General features: G+C 40.3%; 1 protein-coding gene across 6 annotated transcripts in view; it reads left to right on the top strand.

Moving 5' to 3' along the window:
* The window catches only part of nfatc2a (nuclear factor of activated T cells 2a), a 43,401-nt gene that overhangs the window by 11,194 nt on the left and 9,474 nt on the right, over positions 1-22,733 (top strand). For 3 of the 6 annotated variants that reach the window (XM_041799727.1, XM_041799721.1, XM_041799723.1), the window contains exons 4-9: positions 2,465-2,667; positions 2,755-2,927; positions 7,755-7,895; positions 13,314-13,369; positions 13,443-13,602; positions 14,001-14,711. In XM_041799727.1, coding sequence (XP_041655661.1) covers positions 2,465-2,667; positions 2,755-2,927; positions 7,755-7,895; positions 13,314-13,369; positions 13,443-13,602; positions 14,001-14,711 — 1,444 coding nt within the window. The remainder of the gene's footprint in view (positions 1-2,464; positions 2,668-2,754; positions 2,928-7,754; positions 7,896-13,313; positions 13,370-13,442; positions 13,603-14,000; positions 14,712-22,733) is intronic. The other 3 variants (XM_041799724.1, XM_041799725.1, XM_041799722.1) reach the window with 2 other exon arrangements.

The following is a 22,733-nucleotide window of genomic DNA, read 5'->3' on the forward strand; positions in this document are numbered from 1 at the left end:
AACTTCCACACTTGAGTCATATTTTTAACCAAAAGCAGCCACCAGTAAAAGCAAGAGAGAGGGTCATACTCACACAAATACACTGGCAGTATATTGAAAATACAGTATTTCAAATGTATTTGTGCAGTTTAGATGCTATACAGGAGATATCTTGCAACTTGTAGAAATAAAAACAAGAACTGAATCATTATTAAGTGCCTAGGACTTATATTTTTCTTTCAAACAGGTATCAAAATCAACTGATTTTTACCAGAATCATGTCAAAGTTTAAAGATCTGGTGTCATGATGCCTACAGTAAAGCAAAGCTGCAATCAGACTACCTCATGTTTCATTTTAGCACACAAAGTCAGAAGAACAAATACAAAGTCCCTAGGAGGGTTTATTTTGTCTACACTTTTCTAATCCTTCATGTTTCTATTCTAGGATAAAGGTTATGCACCTCTGTGTTTGCACAGAAGCGGCGTTTAGATGCACGTTGGTGCCTTGTGGTTTTTGCAGGTTTCCTCAGGAGGCACTGTCAGGTTTAAATTAACATCTCTGACTCTGTCTGTCGGCTTCACCTTTTCATTTCTGGGGCACAACAACGAGAACATGTAATGCAATACAGCGCTGTGTACTGGCTAGAATTAGACTCTATAAAAGTAGCTAAAAGGGCCAGAGGGCTATTGCAGTCTTGAGTACATAGATTAAATAAGCAGCATTATAGTGTCTATAGAAAGTATTCACCCCCTTAGATGTTTTAGACTTTTATTTATTTTATAAATCAATCTTGGTCATTATAATTTGCCTTTACCAAAAAAAAAAAAAACTCTTTGTCAAAGTGAAAACATATTTTTATAAATATGTAATGTAAAATAAGTGACTGCATAAATATTCACCCCTTCAAGTCAGAATTTAGTAGAGTCACCTTTGGCTACAATCACAGCACTGAGTCTGTTTGGATATGTCTCAATCAAGCTTGCATATTTAGACGCAGCAATTTTACTCCATCCTTCTTTGTAAAACTGTTCAGGCTCTGTTAGGTTGCTTAGGGATCAGGTGTAAAGAGCTCTTTTCAAGTCCAGCCCCAAATTCTCTACTGGATTGAGGTCTGAGTTTTGACTCCACACCAGAACATTCCCCTTGTTGTCTTCAAACCATTTCTGTGTGGTGTTCTCCGTATGCTTCATGTCATTGACCTGCTGGAAAAAAAATCTCCAAAGCTATAGTTCCTTTGCAGACTGAATAAGCCTGTCCTCTGGGATTTTCCTATAGTTGCTGCATTCATTTTATTCTCTATCTTTACAAGCCTTCCAGGGCCAACTGTTGAGAGGCATCCCCACAGCATGATGCTGCCACCACCATGCTTCACGGTGGTGAATTTGTGGTCATGTGCAGTGTTTGGTGGCTGCCAGACATAGTGTCTTGTCTCATCAGACGTAAGAACTTTAGTCGACTTCACCATGGAGTCTCCCAAATGACTTCTGGTGAACTCTAGTCCAGGTCTAGTCTGTGTTTTTCCTCAACAGTAGCTTTCTCTTTGCCACTTTCCCATTAAACTTTGACTGGTGAAGATCCTAGCCAACAGTTGTTGTCTGCAGAGTCTCTCCCATCTCAGCTGCTGAAGCTTGGATATCCTTCAGAGTAGTCAAAGATGTCTTGGTGGCCTCTCTCACTAGTCTCCTTCTGCACGTTCACTCAGTTTGTGAGGATGGCCTGACATGTGACATATTCCCTCCATCTAGGTGATGGATTTAACTGAACTCTAGAAGATGTTCTGTGCCTTGATTTTTTTGTATCCATCCCCTAATGTATACTTTATAATAACCTTTTTCTCTAAGATACTTGCAGTGTTCCTTTGTCTTTATGGTGTAATGGTAGCCAAGAATACTGATCCTCCAGTGACTGGACCTTCCAGACATAGATGTTTTTTGTCAAAAAATGTCAAATTATATTGGCCATGAATGATTTATAAAATCAATTAAAGGGTATAAAAGTACTAGAATGATTAACCATTACAGTTATGTCTCTAAGTTCTTGATGTCATGAAAAATAAATAAAATGTTAGTTATATTAAAAACAGATATTCTCAGATCTTCTTATATTTTCTTAAAGGCTGCTCCAGCCCTTGGACTGTAAAGGCAGAAAGCAGCATCACACAATGTTTTCTTTCATTCCCTTTAATAACATATTTCATGGTGAAAGCTGGCAGAACACTCGCTGGATCCTTCAGAAAGAACTAGGACCAGGCTCCAGGATCTATTTGTTGTGTGTTTTCATTCAAGGCTTCAGAGGAAGGACTCATGCTTTTACACGTGGGTCTGACAGTGATTAGCCAACTCGTGTGGGGGGGGGGAGAACATCTGGAAATGCAGAGCTGGAACAAGCTCAGCCTGCTTGGAGTGACTCAGACATTTCCTTCATACTGTATCTCTGTTTCATCGCTTTAAAAATATCTGTTTCTATGATTCTTTTGTGATGCAGTTACATGGCTACAGAGGCAAGGAGCCACTCGGCCTGCAGATCTTCATTGGCACAGCCGACGAGCGTATCCTCAAGCCGCACGCCTTTTACCAAGTCCATCGTATCACCGGTAAAACCGTCACGACCACCAGCTATGAGAAAATCATCAACGGCACCAAAGTCCTGGAGATCCCGCTGGAGCCAAAGAACAACATGAAAGCAATGTAAGAAAATGATGAGGTGATTTAAATGTAGATGTGCTTTAAGTCCCCCCACCTCATACTTTGATTATATTTCATATCTGCTCCCAGAATCGACTGTGCTGGGATCCTGAAGCTCAGGAACGCCGACATCGAGCTGAGGAAGGGAGAGACGGACGTGGGACGGAAAAACACGCGTGTTCGTCTGGTGTTTCGTGTTCACATACCTCAGCCTGGAGGGCAGCACGTCTCTCTGCAAGCGGCCTCGCATCCCATCGAGTGCTGTAAGCAGTGACACATAAATCATTTTCACAGTGTGATAAGCTTCTTGTGCCATTTTACATCAAACTAAAACTATTGCCTGGTGACATACAGTATGCCTCCATGAGTAGGGGTGTGACAAAACGCATATGTCACGAGACAAGAGGAGACCAGATTTGGGCCCACAAGACAAGATGAGATTTTACACTTTTTTTGGGGGGGGGGGCAAATATATGAGTGGAAAATATGGCCTTGGCTGAAATATTGCTGAAATTTAAAGAGCTGCATCAGTAAAATCAAACTATTTCTCATCCTCTTTAAGTGCATCCATATTTAACCCCTTAAAGCCTGTTGTATCACATTTGCTACACACTTTTATGATACCTCTATCTAATCAATATGATCATAAATTACTAGAAAAAAAAACTTCTCAATACAATCTGATAAATGATAAAAATGCCCTCAAGTGGATTATCAGTTACCAAAAACACCTAATGTATCAAATGAGATATAAAAAATATAAATGTTAATTTTAAGGAAATTTGGATTTTTTGGATTTCAGTGGAAAGTGAAATAAACATTGCAGTTCCAAAAAATTGGAATTTTCCGGCTATAATTAGTGTTTTCAGGCTTTTATGGGTTAAAACACATTTAAAAGAAATATTTCTGTCAATATCGCGTTTGTTTTTTTACAGTAACTTAGAGAAATAGATAATTCTATCATTTTGTGGTCTTTTTTTCTCATATGAGCTTTGACAGTGTTGGACACGATGCACAGATGAGCGTGTGTGTTAATGTGTGAGCGTTGGTGAGTGAGTGTGTGTCTCTGCTCTGTCTGCTGTCAGACAACACACAGGGTGCGTTTAACTGGGGCTAGAACTTCGGGTTTTTAGAGCTAACAGTGGACTCTGTGGCGCTCAGACTGAGTTTGTTTTGCTAAGTTTACCGCTGCAGTATACAAAGACCTGTTGCGCTACACATGTTAAGCTTCTGACTGATGATATGCACAGCCAACAGCTGATCAATGTGTGACTGACAGACGGTGAGACGAGGAGACATGACGAAGCAGCGACTGAATCAAAGTTACAAAGTCACAGATAGCGGCACTATGAGCGAGTCTGCATGCATACACAAATTCACAGAGCCTGCACAGGTTTCCAGCGGCAGCTTTTAAACATTTCACACCGTTATGATGAAGGTATTATGCATTTGTGGATTATATGCGGCCCTGAGTAGCACACTCAAAGGAGGGGGTGGGGGCTGGAGTGGTGACTGAATGGGTCATGGATCAGCTCTGTTTCTTCATTAGCACTCTCACCAACAATTTTAAAGTGTCCAGGGCATCTTTGCGATCCATTATAACTTCTAGTTAGGTATTGTTTTCTGTCAGGAGATCTGCTGCTCCTGGTGTCTGGGAAATACTGATCTCTCGAGATGATTCTCACCTCAACGAGACATCTTGTGACATTTTGATCTCGTCATAGCCCTATCCATGAGGTATGCGGTCTCTGGACATTGACTATGAAGAGGTAGGTCGAGAAGGAAGGCGAGAAGGAGGTTGTGTTTGTATTGTTGGTTAAAATAAATAAATAAATAGATTGATAAATACTTTAACAATCCAGAAAGAAATTCAAGTTTCAGTTTTTCCATTTACACACACAGCAAAGGCAAAAATACAATACAAATACCACAACCTAAATGTAACATCCATCCATTTCCTACACCGCTTATCCCATTGGGAGCTCTTGAGCATTCTTGAGATATAATTTTTACAAGTCAGGGCTGAAAATGAGGCCAAACGACCCTGACATTTTCAGTCAGATACCTCATTTATACAGTCTACTAAAAGGGAATTATGGGTGTCGATTTAGCCCAGTTGGTAGAGCATACATCCAGATACAGAAGCTGTTCTCGACATTGGTTGTAGGAAAAAATAAAGGAAATATTCCCGTCTGACACTCCTGATGCCTTGTCATCTACCTCTTTCCTTGTTCCACACCAATCTCAATGCAAAAAGGTAAAATAGCAAGGTGTATCTTTTGCATGCTGTCAGAATATTTGTTCCAGCCTCGTCTTGTCAGGACTTTGTGTAAAGGAGTCTTGGAAATAATGATCGGACTAATGTTTGCAGAAGAGGCAGTCGAGTCCAGTCTCAAGTCATCACAGAGAACGTGTTATTAATGCATTGCCTTAACTTATGTACTAAAGTGCAGTCACTTGGTATCTAAATGCCCCAAAGAGATCAGTGATCACTGATAATGCATAGTCTTAGTGACCCCAGAGTGTATTTTAGTGTAAAGTTTGAAGAAAATCCGTAAAGGAGTCCATAAGAATGGACTGGATGGATGGACAACTTGACAATATAATGACTACAGTCCTGGTTATTTCCATCATAGAGGCATAAACAGTGCTTGGAATGTTAAATCCACATGTATGCTTCCTGTTGAAGTCAAACTTTACACAAAATACACATCATAAAATAGGGAACCCACATTCAAATGAGTCTGGAGCTGGTCTGATAGTCCAGAGTCCTGCGTACAAAGACACCTTTATGCTCCCAGGGCGTTCGTCCAGTTGGTGGGCTCTGCATGTTGTAGCGTGAGTGTACCTGTTTGTAAGTGCACGGTAGTAAAATCTGTGTTTGGGAACATCAGTACATGTGTGCATAGTGTTATTAAAGCACCTGGTGTAATCAAAATGCAAACAAGAAGTTCTTTTATCCGTCTTTGACCAACACCATGATCAAGACGTCATTCTATTTATGACATCGTTTGCACCTGTTGTTATAAAAATCATGACGCAGACGATAACATGGATTTATGAGGCTTATCACAAAAATGATACAGCAGCTTTTGGTTCCTGTTTGTCGCAACATGAAGTGCTGTTGGTGAGGTATAGGTAGAGGTGTTTACGATGACACCTGTGCTACATCTGTCATGCTGATAAGAGAACCGTGTCAGTGACGTTGTGTTTGAGGAGGCAAGCTGCATGTTCAAAGGTCATGGGGTTGTTTGTCGACACCTCAGCTCGCATCAGTGAGTGTGGAGTTTCAGCTGAGTGAAAACAACAGAACAAGACAGATTGTTTCAGGTGTATCTACAAGCAGAATGTTACAACATTATTTTTTCACCCTAATGTGCACTGTTATCTTTTCTACTGGCTTAAACTTTCACTTTTGGCACCAGCATGGCATTTATTCTGATAAGAACAGAGGCGTATCAGGTCTCTAACAGACTGACACTCTTGTACTGTTTTAAAGATATAGGGGGCATTTTTTTAGGAAAACCAGCTTTATTTTCCTAATATAACTACATAAATAAGCAAGATCTCAATAAGACAACTAGTATTTAAAACTGGGTTAAATTAAGTACATGGATGAAAGGTCATGTGCACATTTTGGGCATTTTTGGGCCCTTAGGACATCCAGAGCATGACCAGGGGCCGGTCAACCCCACTACCAGCCAGGACAGTACCATAGGCCATGCTTACTCGCCACATCCATCCCTTGCTCCACCCTAAGGGTATAGATTGTTATTTTTTTCAACAGATTATTTTCCCATGCCACAGGTAACATACAAAGACATCCAGAGCACAACCAGGGTTGTGTCAATCCTCTTTCTTGCCTGATAATTCCCTCAGACGCCTTAGTCCCAAAATTTACGCCCTACTGCAGCCTCAGATTTTTTCCCCAACCATGCCACAGACTTCTGCACGGTACTGTATATTCACTTGAAACTTCTGTGCATGATAAACCTATTCTTGCAGTCGTGTCTATTATTTTGAAGGCCCAACCTTGCAAAACTGATGGATTGGCTGGATTCCATGTTCGCCATCAGGTGGATCCACCTTGCAAAGCTTTAAGATGAAATGCTTGTGCCCAGTCAGAGAAAGACCTGACAAATCAGCATCATTTGGGGATAAAGAGGTGATACATATAGGTATGGTTTAGTTTAGTAAACCTGTAAACAATGGCGGCCGGTGTTTTATCAGAACTGGACTACATCTCTTTATAACAAAAGGGAGAGGAAATAACTGCACTTACAGCTTTTCTTGGGACAGAGAAACAAATGTACCTCTTATTTCTGAGATTCAACCTGACGTTTTTATCGGCTTCAAAACTTCATATCTGTAGGTATTAATCTTCACCTCTATTTAAGTAAAGATTTTATATCATGAGGCTCATAATAGGTACATTTAACAATATATCCATGGTATTTGTTTCAGTACATTTTGCTTGTAAAAAGAGATTAAAAAACATAGCTCATGTGGAGCTTCACTTACAGGCTATGGGTAATATTTATGAGGAATCATTTTCATCACACTGTCCCTTTTATTTTGTCCTCCTTCTGTACAGTACCTTAATGTTCCAAACGTTCTCATTACTTCTCCTCAGTTATGATTTGACAGATTTATTTTTCAGCTGATTAAAACTGAAAGCGGGGGCTGTGATCTTGAATGACTCCGCATCACGTCTTCATTGTGAAACGCCGTCACTTCTTGGTAAAAAGGTAGCAATGCATTTGTGAGAAGTTGCAGCTTGCACGTCTTTCTCTGTAAGAAATCTCAAACAAATGGCTAGAAATTTCCAGCACTCCAGCTAGGACGGCCAAGATTATACCTTTAACATTATGAAACAAAAAATGCTCATATTAGAGGAATTAAAGAGAATATTTGCTCATTTTTGTATTTCTATGCTTATAAAAAGGGCTGAATCTTGAAAGTGATTTTGATTTCTTTGCTGCTGTCGTGGCTATTTATGCAATTTGCTCTCTCGTGCAAGTTTGACTTCAAAGTGGGACAGAAAATATGCAGTATGGGTAACCAGTGGGCCTCTTTCTGTGTCCCTGCAGCCCAGCGTTCAGCTCATGAGCTTCCCATGGTGGAGAAGCAGGACATGGACAGCTGCTCCGTTCTGGGAGGTCAACAGATGATTCTGACCGGGCAGAACTTCAGCTCTGATTCTAAGGTCATTTTTATGGAGAAAACACAGGGTGAGTATCGTCAGTGAATCTTATCCCACATAGACTTTTCACTCCCAATGTCACAATGTCTGTCCCGCCCCAGCCTGGACGGCATAAGGTGCTTGTTAACTTACTGGATGCCAGTGCTGGGTAAATACTCTACACCAACAGCACAAATTACCAGATCTGTTCATGCCCTCCACCAAAGAGTGCCGTCTATTTTATTTTATCAAGGCTACCAGTTCCAAGAAGCTCCCCAGTCCCATGTTTCTTGCTGTAAATGTCAGATTTACTCTGGCCTGAAACCAAACGCACGTCTGTATCTATGACATCTTTATGATCTATGTGCGTCTGTTATTTCTGCTTTTACACAACACAGAGTCACAGAAAGGTGATACCTAATGACTCATAGGTAACAATGTCTGTGTTGCGTGTTTACAGCTTTCACATGTCACCACTGTCATTGTACAGATGAAGCTGCAGGAGTTATTTGCATGATTTGACTGATAACACACTTCCTTTTGCCCTTTTCGTCCTCACCGGCTTCATGATGTCTTATCACTTCACAGATGAGTCTTTTGTTGTGTGATTTATTGCTCCCGGTGTCACAGTAAGATTGTTTCATAGACATTTCTCGATCCGCTGATTGACACAATGAACAGTTTTTCTCATGTCCATTCCTGGCAGTGGGAGTTTTGGATTGATTTTAAGAAATAAAGTCAGGGTTTTATTAAAATGTCTATTGGAAATCCAAACCAGCATCCCTTCAAAACTCTGAAATACAGTTTTTCTATCTTAAATGTTGAAATATTTAATCTACAAATAGTTTTGGAGAATTTTTAATGTTGAATGCGACTCCTGCAGCCTTTCTGAGTTGCACAGATCATTTGTGGTCTTATGTTACGAATAAATTGTTTTTGAAGCAGTATGCAAGAGTTTGCCTGATCTCACACCCCCCAATGCTGCGGCCACAAAAGGCATTTCCAGGTCGAGTCGAGACCAGGCCAACTGCTCTGCGAGCCAACCTCTGCTGCTTACTTCTTGTTTTGAACTGAGGACTCTGCACATACTAAACAGTCAACCAGTGTCTATTGTAGCAGCTATTTAAATTTAGGCTCAGAATCTCTCAAAATGGCTTTTAGTTTTAGCCAAGTCATTTTAGCCTTACCCTCCTACCCTGCGTGCACATATAAAGACATTTTGACTTTCTTACAACAAAGTAATAGTTCCTGCTTTTATATTTTTTGAGATATTTGTCCAGAATGTCCACCAAAGTTCGAGTAATTTGCTTAAAATATTTGGACAATATGCAATTTGGATATTTCAGGGAATTTTTCTTTCAGCATTATTATAGGAATCTGGGAACATTCTGGGATGTTTGGGAAAATTTGTTTGAAAATTTTCTAGCATTTTTATGGAAGTCAAGGAAATTAATTTGTAATTTTTTGAGAATTAGATTGAGAATTTGGAGATGAGGGGTGTTCCTAAGAATGCTAAGGAATTATTTTGGAAACTTCAAACAATGTGTTTGAATGTTTGGATATTTTGTCTTTGTCATTAAAATTTGGAGAATGTTTTTGGAAATTTTTTGGAATTTGCTAAGGAATTTTTGGGGAGATTGGCTTTCAAATTTGGGGAATTCACATGGGGTTTCTTTGGAACTTGTTTTACTGTTACACAGGCTTTAAGTTAAGTTTCACTTAACATTTCAGGACTTTAGAAGAAACTTTGGGGTACTTCATATGAAATACTTTATATTTTAAAAATTTTAGGTAATTTCATTGAAATTTTTGCGAATTTGTGTGGATTGTGAAAGGAAAATTTCCAAGAAACTCCTGTTCAAAGACCAGGCTGATGTTTGAAACTGTCAGACCCTACCTATCCCACATAAGTGGGAGAAACTAAAAATGCTTTCATAACGAAAGCTCAGGTCTCAGGAGGTTAAAGTTTTAGTCTGGATTTAGTCGACGAAAACTCATTTTGTTTTCGTTTGGTCAATAAAAGTCTGTACATGTTGGTCATTACTTTCAGACAAAGCATCTGTTTTCTCTTAGCTAATTTCAGGAGGCATATTGTAAAATTAACATAAATTAAAACCCTCATAATACTGCAAAGACAATGCTTTAATTGGTTTAAAATATACTGACAAAATACTGATGTATCATAGATTTTGAAATCCAACAGTCCAGAACTAACATTTTAGTCTTGTTTAAGTCTCACTGATGAAAAGTAAACTGTTTTTGTTTTCACTTTTTATCCCCAGAGATCTGTTGTTTTTTTTTTTAAGCTCATCTTAGTCAACTATTATTTTTCATCACAGCTTTAAGCGGGCCACACAACACATGGTAACTGTTCCAGTTGTCGGGCTGAATCCCTCTTTCCCACCAAAGACAGCAAAGGCCTGATTTTGGGATGGTTCGTTTTTTGAGGGCTTTTTAAGCCAATGACGTTAGAGGAAAACAATGGATAGAATTGGAAACAGGGATGAGAGAGTGCGAGAAAGTACCCACAGAGACTTGAACCCAGGCCACCTGCATACATGGAGCGCACCTTAAAACCACTGGGACATCTGTGCCCCTATTGGATGGTTCTTATGATTATCCTGCCAGATTATCCTGTGATGTGTTACGAGTGAGTTTTTCCTGTCAGCAAACTGATAGGAGGCGCTCCGACTCGAGATTGTCAATATTAAACATATTTAATATTTATGACCAGAAATCCTGTTGTGTGTTTTGAGCACTGAGGACAGCCGAGCACAAAATTGTGACGTGCAATGAAGGAATAGCCAATCAGGAACGAGTTGTCTCAATGAGGAAGCAGCCATGGGAATGCTAGTGACCTGCAAGAGCTACTTGTTGATTCATTGGAACAAAATGGCTGTTTAACAACATGTCATGGAAAAAAATACACAGACAATGTGACGAACGTGGGACCTTTACTATGGACTTAGCGTGTAGCTAACGGCTAACCACAGTAGCCGCCTCACTCTATAGTCAATTTGACCGTGCAAGATATGGCATTGTGAAAAGAATCTGTAATGCATGGTGTGCCATGTCGATCCTCTCGTTTATTGTGGGGTCTCTCACATTGAAAAATCAGTAAAGAATTTAAGAATCTGTTTTTGGCAAGCTTTAGTCGATGAAAGTAAACTGTAGTAAATAAACGTTTTGGTTTCATGGATGAATTTCTCATAATGAGAGGGAAAAGCTGTTAAAAGTTGCCATCTTGTTCACACTGCAGGCAATCTTAGAATACTTTGTGAGTTGCTTGGTAGGTACTGGTGGGTTGTGACTTGAGTTTTGTGTCCCTTATGTAAGATTTAAGGACAGTCGCCCCTCTGATACTTGATTCCTGTTTTATAAGTGTGTTTGTGTGGGATGTCTGGGATGTGTCAACCTTTTAACACAGTTGGTTTTATAAGATTTGTTTTGGATTAATATCAGGGAACTGTTGAAAATAGGTTTGTGTTCATCACCTGTCGTTAATCACAGACACTTCTGTTTACCTCTGGCTGCTCAAAGCTTCTGCTGTGCTGACAGTGATGTTAAAATGCTTGTCTGAAACCGTGACTCACTGACTCCACTTCTGTCTGAGAGACTTCTTCTCAGCCACTCCACAGGCTGCCTCCTCTAAAACTTGGACCCACTTGCCCCGGCTTCTTTCCTCTTTTTTTTCCTGCTCCGGGGTTCCCTGCCGCTGTGTTACGACACACCACAGTAATGGATAGTAAGACTGAGATGGAAAAAGAGATCTTACAAGGCGGGATTGCCATGGTTTTTGAGTTTCTGTGACACAGAGTTCTGGAGCAGTGCAGCTGTGAAATCCCTCTGAAGCTGGGACAGCTGCGTCTGGCTGCAGCTCCTCTGGACAGGGAGGGCTGGACGGAGGAGAGGAAAGCTTTCCACGGCCAAGTCGAGCCGGCGCTGGCTCCGTCTCCCTCTTATTCCTCCCTCCCTTTCCACCTTCTTACACAACAATCCCCTGAGGGAGAACAAGAGTCGGGGTATCCCTGCAAACAAACACTCTGAGCCAAGAAAGCAGTAGTCATCACGTTTTGTAAGACGTGGAGGGAGTTGATCATAAAATGAAAGTTACAGAAAAAAAAAGGAGAAAGTCTGGCAACATGAGTGGAATCCCCCTTCCTCCTGCTGACTCATTTAAGCCATGTGTTTGTAATTTAGCAATTTGACAGAGGGTTTCCCACCTACACTAACATCCAAGCAGAGCAACACATGTTGGATCATGTGTTAGTGCGCATGGAGTTTACATTTACAAACCCATTTGGTTTTCAAATTTCTCACCTGGAGGATGGCGTGAATGTGATCTGATGAGGTGTGATGTGACAGAAACCATAATGGTTTTAAACATGGAGCAGCTGAAAACACTGTTCCCATCACGTCACAGCTAATGTTGAAGTTCTGACAGTGTTAAAGAGCAGACAAGTGCGACTTACTGGCTTATGGATGGCTATACACTACAAAAACTCAAATCTATCTAAGCATATTAGTCTCATTTCTAGTTAAATATCTTAATTATTAAAAGTCACATTCACTGGAAAAGTCTAGATAGATATCTGGGCAAGCAAAAAATAAGGCCTGACATAAGCAAAATATCTGCCAATGGAGCAACTTTATGTGTACACTGCAAAAAACTCATATACAAGCAAGTTTACTGGTCTAATTTCTTGTCAGAATATCTTATTATAGGACCCCAGTTTAGCTCAGTTTGGAGAGCAGGCAGTCATATACTGTGGTTACAGTCCTCCATGCACTCGCCTCAGAATCAGATCCTGATTGTGCTGCTCTTTGGTGCCTGGGTGGTACAAGCACTCACTGTTACTCACTGGATGTCAGCGCTAGATAAATACTCTTGTCCACAGATTCCCCACAGTCGCCTGTGTAGTGCACATTTTGTACATGGAAAGTTAAGAAAGCCTGAAATGTCAGAATCAGATACCTACAAATGGTTGTATTAAACATAAGGCAAAGCATATTTCAAAGCAATGTTTGATTTGCAACCAAGTGCAGGATCCTGTTTTCTCTGACGTTGTCAAAATAGGATATATACATAGTTTTTAAAAACATGATTGGAAACAAAATATATATCAGTGTATAAGACTTACCTAAAAGATTAAAAATTGAAGAGAATCTGTTTATTTTTGAGCACAACAATAGTGACAGTCTGCAAAAGCTCTATCTGTCCTGTCTCTCTTTAGCTTTTCTATCTGTATAACAGCTCATATTCATGCCCCCGCGAGAAACACAGCCTTCCCATCAGAAAGCTGATTTCTAGGTTTTTTTTTGATTCAGCATTTTCCAAATTTGCCGGCTAAGGTCTCGCAGAGTTCCACCGCTGTGCAGCACATCTTGAAACAATCCGTTCTCACTTTACTGCACAGTTAATCACCAGATTGTTAAAGTTTTGGGTTTCTTCTTTTCTTCTTCCTAGATGGGCAGCAAATCTGGGAAATGGAAGCCACAGTGGACAAAGATAAGAGCCAACCAGTATGTATTTCACACCAGAATGTGAAACACATCAAACATTTTAAGCTAGTTGGTAATAAATTATGTCTTGCAGAGTATGCTGTTTGTGGAGGTGCCGCCCTACAGAGATACGTCCACCTGTCATCCTGTTAAAGTGAACTTCTACGTCATTAACGGCAAAAGGAAGCGCAGCCAGCCTCAACACTTCACCTTCACACCACTGGCATGTAAGAATGCAGCTCAGCTTTTCTCTGGTATGCTTATATCACACTATAATCATCACATAAAAGGATTAATAATACCTTTAACATTAAAAAATGCTTACAAATTAACAAGACTTAATTTCTATAATGCTTTACATGCAACAGCAATGTTGCCAAAGTTGTCAAAATGTCCAATACTCATGTATTTTTGATGTCAGGTGTTTTTAAATGGTGCAATCTGTTATTTGAACTATTGGCTGTGTTTGAAACCGTATTCTACATACTACTATTGCTAAACATATATAATAAAGCTACAGGAAACCATATTTTAATGCTTTTTTATGGAAGTCTAAAAGCCCAAGTACATTGTATTATTGAAAGTGAGCTCTAAGTATTGAAGGTTTTTACATATTAAATTAGCATAATATTGATTTTCTTTCCCCTCCCAGCACCATCCATAAAGACAGAGCCTCTGGATGAGTACGACGACCACATGGGTTTCGCCATGCCTCAGATTTTGGGGTTATCTCCTCATTCCTACTACCACAGTCCTCGCAGCGTCCTCCATCCGGACAACAGCTTGGTCTCCAGCATGGCGTCCTGTCAGCGCCTCAGCTCCAGCCTACCAAATCAAGATGCCCGTTTCCAACAGCAGAGCCCGACCATCGTGTACTCCCGTGGGGGCAAGAGTCTGAGCGGCAGTCCGAACCTTTATCAGCAGCCTGGAGCGATGATGCCCGACCCCCACAGGTCCGTCCTTGTCCATACAGGCTCCCCTGCTCAGCCTGTGGGTCCCATCGGCTCAAGCCAGCACCCGTCGATCATCCAGTTCTCCCCGACCAACCACCACCTTCTCCGGGGTGGAGACGCTCACTCTCTTCCCACTCAGCAGCCCGACAGCCAGCAGATCATCTACTGTGATGGTTACTCCCCACAGGCGGCCACCACCCACTCACCCACACCCCCGCAGGCTCAGGCCGCGGGGCCACACCCTCAGCCCTATCCCACCGTGATCCAGCAGCAGCCGTACGCTCAGAAAGGGCAGCAGAAAGGTCGAGCCCCGCCGGGCGCCGGGCAGATGGAGGCTGCAGGAGACGGACAGAGGAGGGTGACGGTGAAGGAGGAGAACCTAGACCAGGCCTACCTAGATGATGGTGAGTGTAAGTTCATGCTTTTATACTCTGTGTGTCTGGGAGAGCTTGTTATACTTAGACATATTTTAAAGTAGACTTTAACATCCTCATGAAGATGAAACTGTGACCTTTTTGCGTGCCATGTAAAGGTCTTTGTTTCAGTGTGAAAAGGTAAAAGACAACAGGGCAACGAGTGACGAATATCAGCTATTCCTTTCTTTGAAATAGATGGATGATAAGACTTACCGGCAGAGATAGGACTGCCTCAGAACAATTCAAGGATATTTACAATATCTCCACAATCTCCTTTACACACACACACGGTGGTTTGATCTATGGGCTTTAGTATCAGTCAGAACAAAGCCAAGCAGGCAAGCTCACACTGTTAAAACAATCCTCTCCAGGAGCTGCAGTTATGTTCCACTCAAGGTGGAAATAACAGGGATTATGACTCATATGTTTATACTTATGCTTGTCAACCCCATTAGCCTCTGACTGAATTAATGTCGGGCCACTCCAACAGCAGGCAGGAGGCTCAACCTTTCTTTACTTTGGAGTTAAAGGTTCTCAAAACTGTAATATGCTGCTCTGTTTAAAGGCTCTGTTATGTTAGTCTGTCTCAGACAGGGGAGATTAAAAGACAGAGTGAGGCTGTCAGCATCTTCACTGAAGGACTGTAACAATACTAGATTTAAATTTTCATACAGCTATAAAATGTCCAATCATGATCTATACTGGTTGTCCTATTTAGGGTCACTAGAGGAGGGGAGTCAATCCCAGCTGTCTTTGAATGTGAACTTATTGACAGTCAGTCACAGCACTGAAGAGACAAAATGTGATATGTAGAGACAAACAAACCAGCCAGTCACACTTTCAGACAATTGAGAGTCACCAGTTAACTTAATGAGCATGTTTTGGACTATGAGAGGAAGCCACAGAACATGCAAACTCCACACAGAAAAGCCCTGTCCGACACTGACCATTGCACCCCAACAAGCAAACCAGGCCAACAAAAGTCAAAGGCCCCCTGCACCAAATTTTGGGTCATTTCTTGTTTTCAACTACTGAATAAGGAATGCAAACTCATGCACACTGACCCCATATTTCCACATACTCTGGCCATGCAGTGATCCACATGCAAAGTGCACTGCAGAGCAAATCACACCCTTTCTAGTCAGTCTTTGCAGTTCCACAGAATGCACTCCGGTCTGTCACTTGGTCATGCCAGAAGTTCCACTTCACCGTGATATGCGTCAGGTCTGTTTAAGGCATAGGCCATTGGCAAAATGCATAGAGCATATCAGTCTAAACAAGACGGAAAGTGAGCTTCAAAGTCCAACACAAGACATAGACTCCCAGTTTTAAATCTCTACACTGCATCAACATTACATCCAGTAGTGTGGAAAAAAGGCACAGGTCACCAGTCAGTCAGAGGGTCACAGAGGTAACATAATGCTGTGGACGAAAAAAAGTTTAAGATGTAAAACCCCGGAATGATATTGAAAACGTAGTCTTTCAAAAAACAAACAAACAATAAACATAATGTACTCACCAATGGTAGAAGCAAAAGAACCCCACAGAATAATATTTATTGCAACTTTATAAAGTCTGTATAACACTTCCAGTAAGCAAGAGTATGTACTGTTGGTCGGGGTAAACTACTGTGTGAGTAGAAAGCTGTGCAGTATGTGGAATCTGAGGGGCACGCTTTAGCTAAAGCTAGCTACATAGTTAACGTTACTAAATAACTCACTGTAGTTAAGTTAGCTGTAGCAATGTCAGCTTTAGTAAGCGTAGCTAAGGCTAATGTAGCTATGTAGATAATGTAGTTATCGGATGAGTTTTTGCCTGTTAGCAGACTGTTTACTCTGCTTTGTTAAACATTTCGTAATCAGGTTTTGCAGGTCAGATTTTTAACTTTTAAGTTTGGTGTCCAGATCTACCCCTAACCTAAATGGAACTTTAATCCAATGTTATTGTAAAAGTTTTGTAATGTATTTTCAATTTCATCCTGTTTCTTTAGCAGATCAAACTTTAACACTGTCAGTGTTAATGTAAAAAAAACCTCTCCTTTTCCTGAAACTATGTAGTACTCCTTTAAAGACGAGTTAGCAGCCCACATGTATATCTAAACAGGAAAAATGAAAGCAAGATTTGTTCTCAGCATTTTTTCAATAATCAGGAAGGAAATACATCAAAATTGTGGATAAGTTTGGGTGTGAAAAAATGAAGAGATTTTATTTTGAGGTGATATCACCCAGCTCTACCTCCTAACACTAAATAAGAGAAAATATTGTCACTTTTGGATGATTTCTTGTTTGTAATTACCCCAAAAAGCCAGGAAACTACTTAAGAGTGTTTAAATTTTACACATTTGTTGACATATGGGTTTGATGAAGACATCACTGGCTTTCTTTTGCTTACTGACAATTTTTAGTTTAAAATCTGAACTTATATTAAAGATTTGGTACTTTTACAACAGCATCAATCAATAAAATAACTGGAAATGTTTGGATTTCAAGATTGAATATCAAAAAGCATTGAAAAGTATCAAATAGCATCCAAAAGAATGAAATTCTCAAACTTTTTGACAGTCTTAGTTCAGTGTTCGTATTGTTGGTCACTGAGGTTTGTCTGGCACCACCACACACCAGGAAACAAGCTTTTCCTTCTCTCCCTTTAAAGGCAGAGAGGGAGGGAGAAAAAAGTGTCACTCTCCTGACCGCCCGGACATGTTGACACTGTTATGAAGAGAAAAACAACTTCCATGGCAACCATTGTCAAACAGTGGAACGGGCTGCCTGGGAGAGCTGGGGAAAGCCTCTTTGTTTGTTATAGTTGGCCGCGGCTTCTCCTTGGCCTTACGCCCCTCGATTCAGCGGGGGGAACCCACCAGAGGATTAGCTTTTTTTCCGACCGCGGGATTCTGCCAATCTGGCACAAGAAATTCCTATTTGCAGCTGCTCTCCTCCAGAAATCCAGCCTGATCTCTGTAAGATAGCGTGGAGGGTGGAGGGCAGTTCGCAGGAAAAGGGAAGGGGCTGTGTGTATCTGCGTGTTTGAGTGGAAAATATGAAGCAAAGAAAAAAAAGAGGCCAGCAATGGAATTTGTGTTTTTTGGATGATACTTACAGGGTTTCCCTCCGCAGTAAACAGCAACAGAGCTCTGAGATGGTGAATTAACAAGGAGCCAGAGGCACAGTGAAAGTCAGTCGTTTGATCCTCCCATCGTCCTGAGCCAGTCAGCTCCCCAAGGTGCCTCTGCATCGTTAATCAAAATTATTTTTTAGTTAAACAGCACATTAGCTGCTGTAGAATTCCCATACAATTAAATGGCAAAGTTAGCCAACTATTTCTTTTTCTTTTTTATCTGAGGAAGTGCATTAAATTTTATTATTTTAAAGCTATAAAATATGACACAATGCAATATGATGTGCTACAATACAATACGATACAATTTGATACAAAATGATTCAGTATGATAGGTACAGTATATACAAATTACATCATACTATAGCAAACATTACAATTAGGTGCCAAACAATAGGAAATCATTTTAATTGATAAGAGCTTAATGAAGACCACAACCCAAAAGGAGGTCCAAAGATTTTGTTCTCTAAACCAGTGGTTCTCAACCTGAGGGTCTTGACCCCCCAGGGATTCACAAGACACTGTAAGGGGATTACCAGATGCTTTCAAATGGTTTCAAATTGTATAGTTTACCCTTTTTTTATAAAGATATATGCATGAAATCAGTTAAATGAAAAATTAAGACATGCCTTCGTGCTTAAATGAATGAAATGTCTCAAAAAAATCCTTAAAAAATGTTAGTCTTATACTTCAGCCAGCTTCAGGTATGGGGGGTCCCCAGTCTCTGGCACCTTTATTTTTTGGGGTCGCAGCCTGAAAAGTTTGAGAACGCTTGCTCTAAACTACGTGTTTCTGTAACTTTCTGTCTCCTGCAAAGCTTTATTCATCCTCCATGCTGCTTGGAAGTTGTGGAAATAGGGCCAAATATACCTACATCAGCTCTTACAATACAGTACAAACCATTACAGTGTGATACAGTATGCTACAATATGATTCAAAATGAAAACAGAACAGTCTGACAGGATATGATACGATGTGATATGGTACGATACATTCTAATACAATATGATGCAATAGGAAAAGATATGATACAAAACAATATGAAATAATACAACTGATGCAAAATGATACATTACAATATGATACGATACAATATCATATGATACAACCTGATAAGATATGATGATCAACGCTTTGCATTGCACTTGGTGATGTATGGCTTGGATGCAGCTGCTCGGCCATGGAAACCCATTCATGAAGCTCTCTACTCACTGTTCTTGAGCTAATCTGAAGGCCACATGAAGTTTGGAGGTCTGTAGCGATTGACTCTGCAGAAAGCTGGCGACCTCTGCGCACTATGTGCCTCAGCATCCGCTGACCCTGCTCTGTCCTTTTACGTGGCCTCCCACTTCATGGCTGAGTTGCTGTCATTCCAAATCGCTTCTACTTTGTTATAATACCTCTGACAGTTGACTGTAGAATATTTAGGAGCGAGGAAATTTCACAACTGGGCTTGTTGCACAGGTGGCATCCTATCACAGTACCAAACTGGAATTCACTGAGCTCCTGAGAGCGACCCATTCTTTAACAAATGTTTGTAGAAACAGTCTGCATGCCTAGGGGCTTGATTTTATACACCTGTGGTCATGGAAGTGATTGGAACACCCGATTTCAACTATTTGGATGGGTGAGTGAATACTTTTGGCAATATAGTGTATATCTGTCTCAACAGATGAATTAGTAAAAAAAAAAAACAACAAAGCACATATAAACAAAGAATCTCAAACCATTGAAGAAAGCAAACAACATAAGGTGTATACTTTTAATATTGCATTGTATAAAAAGGTAAGAATACTCTGATGCTATTAACTGCCCCTCAAAGCCCTAAGAAACTCTATTCATAGTCATGGTAGTCAGTGCCAACTGTTCTATATATACAGATTAATAAATAATAACAACATCCTGAATTGTTGAATCATAATAATATTCTATAGTCACTTTGTTCCTGCAGGTTACTCAGACAGGTAATTACCCACCTGCCCACATCATTCACTGCAGATATAATCGGGACTTCCCAACACTCAAAAGGTGAGAAGATAAACGCAGTAAAAATAAAAATCCCCTGTGTTTGACTGCAAAGGTGATAAAGTCTGACCACTAAACAATTATTCAAGCCAGAGAGATTGTCAACATTACTCATCGAGATGTGTTTTAGTCACTTTAAGAGAAGGGGGGTGAAGCCACATCCTGGTATCGTCGCAGTGTTGTGGTCGATAACTGTCACATCTCTGAGCTGCCTGAATTGTGTCAACTTAAGTGTTTAACGAAAGTCAGGTATTTCACTCTGTGGCAGATCTCGCCCACACAGAGGGGTTTTATCTTCTGCCCTCGCACAAGTTCCCATACCTCCTGCATGTGCCCCAGCAGAGTCTGCAGAATGATAACTCTAACTATTCCTTTGTTACATCATAGGACTGAAGATCCAACCTGTAGGAGCATGCCTTTCCTTCAGTACCATAAAGGTCAGGAAAGTTTGGCATAGCTTGCTGCATACTTTATAAAAAAAAGCTGAGCGCGACTGGCAGAGCCTACAAAGCAGAGAGTGACAGATTTAGTGGGTGTGGAATAAAGCCCAGAGGCAGTGGAGCAGGTGAAATTGTTCCAGCAGGTAGAGATCAGGGCAGGAGAGATAAAGCACACAGAAACAGCCTGGTGGATACGCATTAGTCTCAGCTCACTTCAGCCCCATTTGGAGGGCTTGATCAAATACACAGCTTAGCCGTATCTAGACAGGGCTACAACAGAGATGAACACATGACAACTGCAAAATAACTTGCTGTAGATTTTTTGTTTGTTTGTTTGTTTGTTTTTGTGCATGCAAATAAACACAAAATCTGGAATACTTGGTTTGTGGGTGTCTCTCAGAGGGGAAAAGACTTGAACTGCCCTCCTGTGTGATGATTTACTTTAAGACTACAATGTGCAGTTTCTGTGCAGATGTGCCACTTTTTCAGTTCCTTGTGTTTTCACCATGCAGTTTTCACTTCTGCTATTCCGACAGTTGAGCTTTTACTTTGTGGTAAATTTTCTGAGCACAGAACCAAGTCACCCTTACCTCCTCCATTGGCCATTTTTTTGTCTTTAATTGATGAGTCTTTTCTATCAATCTAGCTCTCTATAGGGGTTTTTAGTTGACAGTATTGTACCATTTTCTTAAAATACTGATTTTTAACCCAGTGAGGGAGACCAGCTGTCTGCTTGGTCTTCATTGCTTTGTATTCCAGCACATGCTGAGCACTGAAGCAGATGCTCACAATACAAACCAACAGGGGCAAATTAGCAGTGGTTAAAGCCTGCATGCAGTGTGTGACCATGGTGGCTACACTTGCTGTCATAGCAGAGTGCGACTCAGCATTTTATACAGTTTTTTTTCTGTAGGTCTCACTGGTGTACAATGTACAGCCAAGTTATGGTAAGAAAAAATACGATACAATAAGAAACAATACGATACCGTACTCAGCATAAGGGGGTGTATATTTTATTTCCAAAACAGATTTTTCTACCTTTTCATTTTTTTATTTTATCATATCAATTTGTATTGTATGGAACAATAATTGCAAGTTTGAAAATTTTAAATTCCAAAACAGATTTTCTTACCTTATTATGTCAAATTCTATCTTATCATATCATATGGAATGATAATTGCAAGTTGGAAATATTTTAATACTAAAACAGATTTTCCTACCTTGTTAAATCGTATGGTATGGTAATGTATCTTATCACATCATATGGTATCCTGTCATATCATATCGCATCATATTATATCGATAATTGCAAGTTGGGAATATTTTAATTCCTCAACAGATTTTCCTACCCTGTTGTATCATTTCGTTTACTGTATCATACTGTAGAACAGTGGTGTCCAAACTATGGCCCAGGGTCCAAATGCAGCCTGCAGTCCATTTTTTAATGGCCTACAACACATTCTAAGAATAAAATCAAATATGGCCCACATTAGAACGTGAAGCTAGACTGTATTGTACCTCTTAGTTTCAGCACAAGATGGTGCTACCATGCTAATTCTGTAAACAAACATTTTGCCTTGAACAATTAATTGATGTTTATTGTGATTAAACTGAGACAACGCTGCCAAAGGCAAACATTTTGGTAAGCATAATTATAGCAAAATTCTGACTTACAATGCCTTTATTGATCAATATTAGTACCAATCGCATTTCAGAAGTGGAGCCAGTGGTAACCAGGGCCCTCAGGGCCTCCCTATTTAAATGATTCACTTTTTTGTTTACTAGCCATTTCAGCATACTAAATCACTGATCATATCTTAACTAACATTTAATTGGTTTTACTAACTGCAGTTCCCTAAAGAAGAGGTAAATGGAAGTTGCCCAACCATCCTTATACACCACTGTATGTGGCCATTGGTGGAAAAATTTCAGACACTGCTGCTGTAGTGTATTGAACCTTTCTGTATCTTATGGTACAGTACGATAACTGCGATTTGGGAATATTTTATTTCCAAAACTGAAAACAATCAAATCAGACCATATCTTGTCGTATCTTGTCATATTGTATCGTATGATTTTGCATAGTACAATAGTTACAAGTTGGGAATATTTTAATTCCATAACAGATATTCCTACTTTACGGTATGGTGTTGTATAGTATCTGATTGCCTAATAACATATGATACTGTACTGCAACACATTGTTTTGAATGGCGTGGCGTGGCATGGCGTGGAGTGGGGTGGGGTGGCATGGCATGGCATGGCATGGCATGGCATGGTATGGTATGCCATGGCATGTTATGGCATGGTATGTCATGGCATGGTATGTCATGTCAAACTAAACTTTACTGTATCTTATCATTGCACATCACATCTCTTTTAATTTTGCAAACAAAACAGCAACATGTGCTTGTTTATTTATGATAGGAAACAAC

This window comes from Cheilinus undulatus, linkage group 11 (assembly GCF_018320785.1).
Source record: "Cheilinus undulatus linkage group 11, ASM1832078v1, whole genome shotgun sequence".
In the NCBI taxonomy this organism is placed as follows: domain Eukaryota; kingdom Metazoa; phylum Chordata; class Actinopteri; order Labriformes; family Labridae; genus Cheilinus; species Cheilinus undulatus.